At 42.4% G+C, this 10762-nt stretch overlaps 1 protein-coding gene across 2 annotated transcripts in view; it reads right to left on the bottom strand.

Moving 5' to 3' along the window:
* Positions 1-741: 741 nt before the first annotated feature.
* EGFR (epidermal growth factor receptor) overlaps positions 742-10762 on the bottom strand; it is a 156888-nt gene continuing 146867 nt past the window's right edge. The window contains exons 21-28 of one of the 2 annotated variants that reach the window (XM_027655882.1): positions 9894-10049; positions 8983-9058; positions 7651-7797; positions 5150-5247; positions 4530-4697; positions 4389-4436; positions 4185-4290; positions 742-3177 (exon numbers count right to left, since the gene is read on the bottom strand). In XM_027655882.1, the coding sequence (XP_027511683.1) occupies positions 2801-3177; positions 4185-4290; positions 4389-4436; positions 4530-4697; positions 5150-5247; positions 7651-7797; positions 8983-9058; positions 9894-10049 (1176 nt within the window). In that variant the 3' untranslated portion in view covers positions 742-2800. The remainder of the gene's footprint in view (positions 3178-4184; positions 4291-4388; positions 4437-4529; positions 4698-5149; positions 5248-7650; positions 7798-8982; positions 9059-9893; positions 10050-10762) is intronic. The other variant, XM_027655883.1, reaches the window with a different exon arrangement.

The raw sequence follows: 10762 nt of genomic DNA, 5'->3' as shown, positions 1-10762 counted from the left end.
CCCTCCTAAATTGTTTTAATGGGCAAGTGTATTAACCTCTATTAAATAATTTTCATGCTACATAATGCTGGTGGATACATATTGATACTGCTTAGTGGCTTTCTTGTTTTAGCTAACAGATTAAAACAAAACATCAATAAATTCCTTCGTGCAATAGTGTTCAGAAGATTCTGTGGGAGAACATGCATTGTGTGATTTTCTAGTGTTCTGCTTGGAGACATAGCAGCTTTAGCAAATTGAAAAATTATCTGTGAATTCTGTTAAGGTCTTTTTTTAGTTTTATGTACATTTCTCCCAAGGCGGTGGGTGGAGAACAGCAGCAATGCCTGTGCATACATGTTGCACGCTTGTGAGAGCAACACAACAAATCTGCTCTCAGGAATGCAAGGAGAAATCTGCTGCTAATTGGACATGGGAACTGAATTTTGGTTAGTGTTTTAAATACAAGCCACTAATAATCAAAGTCAAACATTGCATCCTCCAGACCGCTATGCCTGGGGCTTGGTCATGGTGAGACACACCTACCAAAGAGGACCATCTTTGGATTCTGTCCAGTATCACAGAATCACAGAATGTGCTGAGTTGGAAGAGACTCACAAGGATCATCCAGTCCAACTCCTCGCCCTGCACAGGACCATCCCCAAGAGTCATACCATGTGCCTGAGAGTATCATCCAAAAGCTTCTTGAACTCTGTCGGGCTTGGTGCTGTGACCACTTCCCTGGGGAGCCTGTTCTAGTGCCTGACCACTCTCTGGGTGAAGAACCTTTTTCTAATATCCAACCTAAACCTCCTGTGACACAAATTCAGGCCATTTCCTTGGGTCCTGTCACTGGTCACCCCAGAGAAGAGATCAGTATGCTGCTTTATGCTAGACTGCAGTGTGGCCCATGAGTCACTGTACACCGGCAAGCTGTTAATGCATTTTACACCATGTTACTTACAAAAAGGGTCATTCCACATGACTGTTCTTCTCCTTCCCTCAATAAATCTGTAAAAAGAGTGTTCTATGGATTTGCTGCTTGATCTTGGACTTCAGATGCAATCCTTAGACTGAAACACAGACTGCTGCATTCAAACCACAGCAGCAGCATAAATTTGACTCTATCTTGCTACTTAATATAGACTACAGATCCTCTGCAAGTCAGCTGCTTATGCTACCCTCAAGCAAGTTGCCAACATTCAACTAGTTAAGGGCCTTTGTCCCAAAATGAGCATTTGCCTTCTGATCTAGTGGTTTGATTAAAATAGCACTGCCAAGTTGCTGGTGGGATGCATCTAAATGACTGACTAAATTCACACTTTAGGCACTTTACTCCTCCTATGCTCATAAGAAATGTTAATGATGGAATAATTTTATGGGTCACTGGAAAGAGTAGTTGCTTTTGCTGCTGTGATTGATTTATACTGTCAAGCTAAAATCTTAGCCTTGCCTCGCCTGCCTATACCACACTGATAACCAGAAGACGATGCTGTGTATTTTAAAGAAGTAGTAGGCAGCCCTATGTTTTAGAAGAGGGAGATAATATATTCCATCGCTCTGGATTATTTTTTCCTTAATTCATTCTCACTGCTCCTCCTGCATTGCCAGGATATGTAACCCCAAAGGGACATGTAACCAGCCCCAGCCTCTGCCCCAGTGTGGAACAGCAATTGGCAGTATTCTGCCTTGAAGTGTAACACTTATATACGCCTTTTCTTTGCCACATGTATAAGGGAAAATGATTTCTGCCCTTTAAGAAGGGAAATAAAACTGCTTGGCTAGAGCTACCTGTGTTTCTTGCCCTAGTCAAGTCTAATTTAGTATAGTTCTTCCAGTCTGTCTCGTGAATGTTCCAATTTGCCACCATTTGCATTTCCTTGACATTTAATTAAGGTCCGTTAAACATTATTTGACACTTCATTTTTCAGTTACGGCAACATCTTTAACAGTTTTGTTGAAGAAGAAAGGCATTTTGACAACTTGACAGCTGCATAAGGGATCAGAAAAAAAAATGTCTTGGGTTTGACCATTAGAAAACAGACTAGTGAGCACTTTAGAATCATGTATGATTCAAAGCTGACTTGAGGTGAGTTCCTTCTGTCAGTTCTTAGCAGTAGTGGTTAGCAGGTGATGCATTGTGCCACTTTGCTCCTTGTGCTAAGTTTCCTCCGGAGCAATCCAATCCATACTGCCCTGGGAAGAATTGCTCTCACCTCCCTTAGGTGCACTTCTCACCTTTGGGCCAAAAGGCAGTATATGGAGCCAATTTGTAAAAATTCAGTGGTTTGGAATAACAGTTTCGGTTCCAGGAGTTTTGGAAAACTATTGGTAATATTTTTTTTCCTGCTGGTGATCTGAGCACCACATAGCAGAACAGCAGTACAAGCATCTGATTTTGTAAAAGATCCAAAAGTTCTGTTAGAAACATTTATAAAAATACAGACTGTAGAAAGGAATTTGACTGTACAATGTGTACAGCTCTCAAGTTCATCCCAGAGTGGCTTTTTACCATGCTACCATTTGAAAATGAAAGAAATGCATCCATATTTCTTCAGTCCAGGAAGATCCTGCTCCATCCCAACAAACGTCCGAGTGCAGGCTATGGGCCTCAGTTATTTCATGGAAATGGGCAAGAAAAGACCCAAACTGCCATCAGATGGGATTTGCAGTTTCAGCCCCCATGCCGAAAAGGAGAAGTGTGCTTATTGGTGCATTGCAGTTGCCATTTGCTCTGAGCCAGAGTCCATTCTTGCAACAGCCAGATAGTTCACTTAAGAGTCTGGCTTGCCTTGCTGCTGCAAGAAGAAATTCTCCATGGTCACGCCGAGGCTTCAATGTAGTCACTTTTTGGTGCTGCTACCCTCAAGTACTCTGGGTTTTCTGCTGCAGGAACTTTCAAGAGACCATTAGGTTTGGTTTCGTTCGGTAAGAAGTCCTGCTGGTAGTCAGGATTGTCCAGGTTTATTTGGTGGTTGCCTGCCTGGATCCAGTAAGGAGAACTTTCAAAGACGGTCTTTGCCAGTGGAGACTGGTTAGTGTTGAGATACTCGGGGTTGTCCACAGCTGTGCTGTGTGAATTCTGGTAGCTGGAGTCTGTGGGGACCTTTGAGTTTGCTGTGAGAGAGAAGTTGTTGTAGATTGGATTCTGGACTGCTGAGGCAGATGCTTTCTTGGGCACCAACTGGTTTACATACTCTAGAATAAAAAGAAAATAAAAATAAGAAAATGAAAACATAAAACTAATGCAGCCATTTGCGTCCCCTGACATGTAGTTTCAACCCAGCCGCCACTTGCTCTTCGCTCACAGCACATCACTGAACTTTCCCAAGTGGAAAAGGGCCAAAGGCAGGAACTGCCATTCCGTGGCACCAAATGCACCAAATGCTCTGCCCTGAGGTTCACCTTCGAGAATGTTGTTTGCAAACCAGCAGAAAGATGGCTTGGACCACGAGACAGTGAGATAGCTACTGCAGATTTTAGTGACGTGTGGGTGGCTATGTCCCAGATAGTGTTCTGAAATGGCAGTCTGGGAGCTTAGCTGCCAGAAGCTGTTTCTCTAGAAAAAATGTTTGGAGATGACAAAAATGACCAGAAAATACAGTGACTCCACATTTCACTTCAATGCCATTCCTCGCAGGACCTTTCACCCTTTTTAGCTATGGCATATTCTTGGAAAGGTTGGTTGGGATTTTTCAAGGACACAAAGCATCATGAATGTGTAACGCATCCTCATCCCCCTCAGTGCTTGCTGGCTCGCTTTCTGATCACCTACGCTGTAAGTCTATGTGAAACCATAAACTGCCTTCTGTGAATCCACTTCTGAAAGCAATGAAACTGCCATAAAGCTGTTTATATTGCTGAAATGATTTAGGGGATGAAACCCATTTTGTAGAGGATATTTTCTCAAGTAGAAAGATTTAAACATATAACCACACATGCAAACTCCCTGGCTAGATGGCACATACAGCAAACATAAGGAACCTGGCTTGTGAGGGAACTGAAATGAGAAATGGGCAGAAGCAGCCAGATAAAGTCTAAGAAAAGGATAGGTGTGCACTTTTCCACCTCTGTTTGCTAAGCAAAGAAAGGTAGCAAGCATTTGAATTGCTTCCTGTAAAAAAGGAAGGGCAATGATTATATTTACAACCAAAAGGCTTGTGAATGAGTGGCCATGAGATGGAAACACAGGGAGAGGTACTCACCTGGGGCTGGCAGGAAGCTGTCATCTATGCTGTCCTCCAAGAAAGCACCTGTTGGGTCTGAGCTATACCTCTGGACAAAACTGTCTTCCCGCACAGGGTGCCCCTGCTAGGTGAAGTAGAGAAAAACAATAGTAAAGGAACTGTTTTGCAGAAGTTGATCCACACAGGAGGAGTTACTCCTTTTTTAAAGGTCATTCCACTTACCCCATTCCTGTCAATGCAGGTTGTAGCAGAGTTGTTGCTAGTAGCACTCTTAAAAGACAGAGAAAGAAAATACAGACATTATGAGAAGCAGTTCACTCTTAAAATTGCTTATCATGTTTCCACAGTGGAAAAGTTTCATACCAATGAACTCAAGAGGGGAGTGCGGGATGTCGAAGGGCTGTTGAAAAAGCCCTGGTGTGGCACAAGATACTCATCCGCATCCACTATATCTTCCATGTCCTCCTCCTCCATTAGGGTGCGATAAAACTTGGAGTCCGTAGGGCTGGGTAGGTGCATCCTATCATCTCCCTGTGGAAAAAAGTCAGCATTGGAGAGGACTTGCAGACTCCTTTCAAGCCCTTGTTATTCCCTTCTCTGTGAGACAAAGTAAGAGGCCCAAGATGCAAAACCTGGATCTATGCATATAACCAAATTTACTCAGAGTTTAGGGGAACTTGGGCCTGCAATCTCTGTCCAAGCTGCTGTAAAATAGATACATTTTGAAGAGGATCAAACTCTTGTTTTCCTCTCACAACTGCAGTATAGACTGTTGCTGGTCCTAGACTGGGACCAATACTAAGAAAATAGTGACCAGTCTTGACATTTTGTTTGTGGTTATAGCTGAATGTGTTAAGACCTGGAAAGCAACAATAAATGTGGCCTTAAGTTATCAGTATTATATGTTTTCATATGCATTACTAATAATTTTGGGCTTCATATTAAATGCTCATCAGACATCTTCCCACCACTGTGGTTAGTACCTGTATGACGAGATAGCGTGGAGGGTCACGAGCCATTTTCGAGAATTCGGCTATCAGTTCACGGAACTTGGGACGGCTGTCTGCATCGATCATCCAACCTGGAGGGAAAGCAATGTGCAAATAAAGTTGTTTTGGTGATCAAACACAGAGTTTAAAACAAAATGTAACAGCAAAAAGAGCAGTGCCATGCGTGGAACAAAGAAAGAAGCTACCCCTAAGGGACCACCATAAAAAGTTCATTCACCAGCCACTGGTGTGAATTTCAGCATTTAAAATGCAGATCTTGGGAGTTTTGGGAACAAGAAAGGAGGTAAGAAAACCCCGTGTTGGAAAAGCTGCAGGCTGAGCCTGTCTTCTCTCCTGCTGGCCTACCTCCATGTGGGCAGCAGGTCCCACCTGAGGGATAATGCAAATTAAGTCTGCTTTAAAAATGCTCTTGAAGGAGAGAAAGCAAAAAAACATCAGTGGGTGCCTGCAGAAGTACCATGATTTGACTGTCTGACAGTCACTGCACTGCTTCATGGAGTCCTGGGAAGCCTACAGCAGAAGCCTCCTTCTGTACCAGATGTCTTCTAAAATTCAAAACATCCTCACTGAGGACATTTTGAAATTAACTATATCTAAGCTGTATTTAATTAGTAAACAGACTCAAACAAAAAGCAGTCCTATAGCTTACTGTGGATCAATGGTAGAAGAGATTTAGAATATAGATACTGGTGGGTTTACATGTGATATTAGTTAGGAAACCCACATTTTCTGTCGTCAACTCACAGATAAGCTGATCTGGAGACTCTTGTGTTTAAAATTAAAACCAACAAAAGTCAAGCTTAGTGTGTCTAGAGGAACTCAGAAGAAACACCTTATCCATAGTAGTGGAGAAATGAAGTGCTAACATGTCATCTGAAATCTGCATTAGACAAAATCTCATAATTTTCAGTGACATTTTACCATGCTAGAAATATATCTCCTGATAATTCAAGAAAAGCTTCTTGCTTTTAGACAGAGTGAAGCATTTGGAAGTTTGCTGTTCTTGCAGGAGTAGCATCTACTGTTTCTCACTTTGAGTTGCCTACATTTAAATGCTGTTTCCTAAATTAAAAACATAGTAATTATTGTGCAATAACTTTGAACATTTCAGCCTATACTTTCTGTTTATAAAACAGGTAACTGGGATTCCTGTATTCCTTTAGACAAAATGGCACAGCTTCAACAGGGTCTGCGCTGTAGCCTGCAAACATGGGGTGATCAGAGCAGTGAAAGATGTGCAACTGAGCCCTGTGCCAGAAGGAAGGCTCAAACCCCAGATCGTAACACTCTTGCATTTAAAATTCACTGCAACAGTATGAAAGCAGATGGGGACACTCTATTGGTTATGTTTTAAAAGCAACAGGTAACTGATTAGGTGCCTGTAAAAATTCCTCCTTTCTACATCTGGACTAACCCTACGGAAAGGCAGTGGGATGAGGTGTCAGCAGGGTTCAGCATCTCTGAGGAGGAGTTTCTAGTACACTGTTTTGGGGTCTGGGCAGCTTCCAGGCTAGGTGCACACACCTGCATCCATTTCTTGCCTGCCCTGTTGAGCATGGGATCAGGGTCACCTTGTGTGGTGCCTGTTCCAACACAGTGACATGTGGATGCTCCAGGGTTCCCAAAAATTGCTGCACCTACGGAGGATTCGTAGTAGCATGGCTCCAATTTCAGAACAGGTATATGTTGCTCCAGTGAGAAGGTCTTAAATGCCACCTAGTAGGCTGCTTATCAGCATCCTCACAGCAGTGGGCAGGGATGCAGCAGTTATGGCCTAGAGATGCGTGGGAAGCCAGGTAATAATCTGACATTTTAGCAGGTGATATAGATGGAAAGGGGGTTAGAGGTCCAGAAGCTCTTTGATGTGCCGTTAAGTGTCCAAAAAGTGCTTCAGAGACTTTCTGCTCTTGAGCTACTTTGCTGCAACAGCTACGTGCCAAAAAGGGGCCATCCAAAAACGAGGAAGAAACTGGAGGAGGAACTCTGGACCCTTATGTGTATCTGCCATTAGGGTGTTGCCTGTGCTTCTGGCATTCCTTTAGTAAACGGACATAATCCACACATGTGGTTGCAGAAGAAGGCATATTACTGAGCTAAGGATGAGCCTGGAGGAGAAGGCAGTGTTCATTTTATTTTCTAGACATACAAAAACAGAGGATCAGGTAAAGTGGTTGGTGTTATGCTAATTTATACTGCCTGACCATATCAGTTTAAAATAATTGACAATATCAGCCAGTGGTGTGAATGGTGAAAAAAACATTAGTTGGTTGAATTAATGACTCATGAAATCATATTCCATGCTCCTAAGCAAAGCTCAAGGTGCGGGAACACACTCTAGTGTCACCACTCTTTTTACATAACCCTACTTCTGTGCCATTACCAAGAACACAGCACACACAAATGCAACCTAACAAAGGCAACTGTGTTACTTATTCAGCTTAGATGAGCACCCACAACCTGAAATGCAAACTCACATTTGACCATGATCATGTACACATCGATGGTACAGATTGGGGGCTGCGGCAAACGCTCGCCCTTCTCCAGGACAGAGGAGATCTCACTGGCAGGGATCCCATCATATGGCTTGGACCCAAATGTCATCAGCTCCCAAACTGTCACACCTGCAGAGCGGGAAGAGAAAACCATGAGAGCAACTTTGCCAGGAGCTAGGCTGCTTGGCATGGGTGCAGAGAGGTGGCAAGAAGAGAGGGCTCTCCTGGAAGCACTGCATTGCCAGAACCCTAACCAGAGAAAACATTTTCTGCCACGATTTTAAAGAGAGACTAATATAACAGGTTGAAATCATTCTGCTTTCCTTTAAGGATTTGCTTTTTCCCCCCCTTTTTTTTTTTCAATCTCAGCTAATATCTTAGCGTTGAACATTCCACAAACTTCCCAGCCCCACAGAAAGGAAATAAAGGTTACTGATTCCAACTGAGCAAGTGGTTTTAAAAATGAAAGTTGTCTTTTTGTTTGAAAACAATCTCTTTGGAGACAAGCAAAAGCAGTTTTTGAAAGATGTGCAAACCAGCTGCCACAGCGTCATTTGCTGACATACCATGGACTCTTGTGATGTAGCTGTTGTGATTGTCTAGTAGCTTAGGATACAAAACAAGATTTTGGATGCCAAGATACATAAATGGATTAAGAGGACCCGAGGCTGTACTTCTTTTAAAAGGACACAGGATCTGACCATCTGCATTAAATATTTTCCAGGAATATAAGAGCTAATGGGGGGAAAATTTTGCAATACACTGCTTTGAAAAGTTTCCTTTCCACTCCTTTTTTTCATGCTAGCTTATGAATTACACCAGATACAAAATAAATTCTCTAAGGAGGTTATCACTTTCCTTCCCTTTTAGCATTGTCCTCTCAATACCAGGACAGCACAACCTTTTTAGCCCACAGAGTTATTAGACGCTGACTGACAGTGTTGCCAATGTTTTTACGTCCTCCTTCTAGTTATGTGGCTTTTATTATCAGGTCCGTTATACTTCACGTGAAGCTGCTGAAGAAAACCATCAGCAGAACTTCAGCAAACGGACCAGAGTCTCTTACCTGCAGCCCTATTCAGGGGAGGGCTCATTACCTGAAAGCATATTCTGCAAAACTTCTTACACCTCACTCACTAACATGCAGTTTCATGGGAATTTTACTTTGTTGGATAGGTAATTTCAGCCCAAAGTTTATGTATCTGATCTCTCGTTCTTCTCACAGTAGAATGCAAAAAGGCCAGTGTAGAGTCACTAGCAAATCCTGCAATTTTCCAACCCATCTGCAAGAACTGTAGCTACTTTTAAACTCACCATAACTCCAGACATCACTTTGATGAGTGTAAATTCGGTGTAAAATTGACTCCAAGGCCATCCATTTAATTGGAACCTAGGAAAATTCACAAAGAATCCTTAAGAGACTGATCCAAAATTTACCAGTGATATTTACCACCAGGTGGTATGTAAATCAAGGAAGGAAAAAAACAACCAACCAATCAACTAACACAGCTATCTGAATGGTAGAGCAGGCAACTTTTGAGTCCCTTTATTATTATTATTTTCATATATTATGATGAACCTGGGAATGTGTGTAGTATTAGACATATGAGAAATATCTCTTACAAAATAGTTTTACAACATTTTTAACAGTCAAATAACTACTTGTTAAATCTTCTGTCATAACAGGACACAAATCCAATCTTAGGCTACATGACAAAGAATGATCTACACCCATATGGTTTCTATTTATGGTTGCTGTAATATTTGCAAGCAGCTTCTCTTTAATTTCTCAGCAGGACACATTCCCTCCATCAGCACGTAGTACAACATGAAGGCGTGTTGAACCAAGTCTGACAGGTCTTTCTTCTGCTATAAATATACAGCATTCCCTTTCTCTTTATAAACTGCACAGTCTTATTGGTCTTGGCTACACTGATGAATTCAGCCTTTTTTTTTTTAAATAATCTTACTTTTTCCCAGACATTCTGAGTGGGAATTTCAAAAGCATTCACTGCTCTGCTACCTCTGCTCCCACTGCAGTCCCACTGGCCTGACGCTGCTTCGGCTGATTTCAGAGGACTTCCACAGGCTTCAAAGGCAGCATGCTGAGATGGCAGCTGAGTGCTATGAAAAACACACTCCCATTTTTTTCCCTTTGTTTAAGGCTTGTGTGGAAGCACAGGCTCTAGCGATTGCACAGCAGTTGATTCTCTGATGTGCTTTACCTTGCCTCCCTCAGCGTGATACTCCTTCTCATCGGCACCAAGCAGCTTTGCCAGCCCGAAGTCCGTGATTTTCACGTGTTGAGGAGTCTTAACAAGGACATTCCTGGCAGCAAGGTCACGGTGCACCAGGCGACGTTCCTCCAAATAGTTCATTCCCTACAATACGACACACTGTTGGTAGGCATCACACACTTTGAGTCTGGACCCACAAATAAGTCACCAAACTTCAGCTGCTCTCTGGTAACTATGCACACCACTGTAAACACATGGTAACCTATCCCACTTCCAGAAAAAGGCTAGCTATTTCAATTTACATAATGTTTATTGCAGGGTGAGGATGAGTGCTTGCACAGTTACATGGAGAAATAACTGTTACCTTCCAGGAATCTTCTTGTGGGTCCATGCACTGGCAGAGAGATGAAGGAAAAATAGACAGTAGTGGGTATAGTATATAATAGCAGGAGATGTGGTTCCTTTGGGATTTAGCTCAAGAAATACAAAATCAGGACGGAACTTAAAAAAAAGGGGATAAATTCTTCTTTCAGCTGCACTTGTGCAACCCCAGTGACTCCAGGAGAGCACAGTACAGAGCTGAACTACCACCTTCCATATATATGCAGCCCAAACCTACAGACAGTGTTTAGACAATCATTCAAAGCTGCTGATACTGAGTCTTATGACAGTGTACTCTGTCTTCTCCCTGCTAACAATGCCCACCGCACAGGTGAAAAATAAAAAATTTAAAAAAAAAATCATCATTTTATGTCTGAACTCAGAGTTACATCCATTTACAAGTCCTCTTTGAAAGAGGCGAGTTCTTCCAGTTTCACTGCCTCCCACGATTAGCCTGGTTTCGCCACAGCATATGT

Source organism: Corapipo altera, unplaced genomic scaffold, assembly GCF_003945725.1.
Source record: "Corapipo altera isolate COAL_440 unplaced genomic scaffold, ASM394572v1 59, whole genome shotgun sequence".
Lineage (NCBI taxonomy): Eukaryota > Metazoa > Chordata > Aves > Passeriformes > Pipridae > Corapipo > Corapipo altera.
This window is presented reverse-complemented; position numbering and strand designations above follow the sequence as displayed.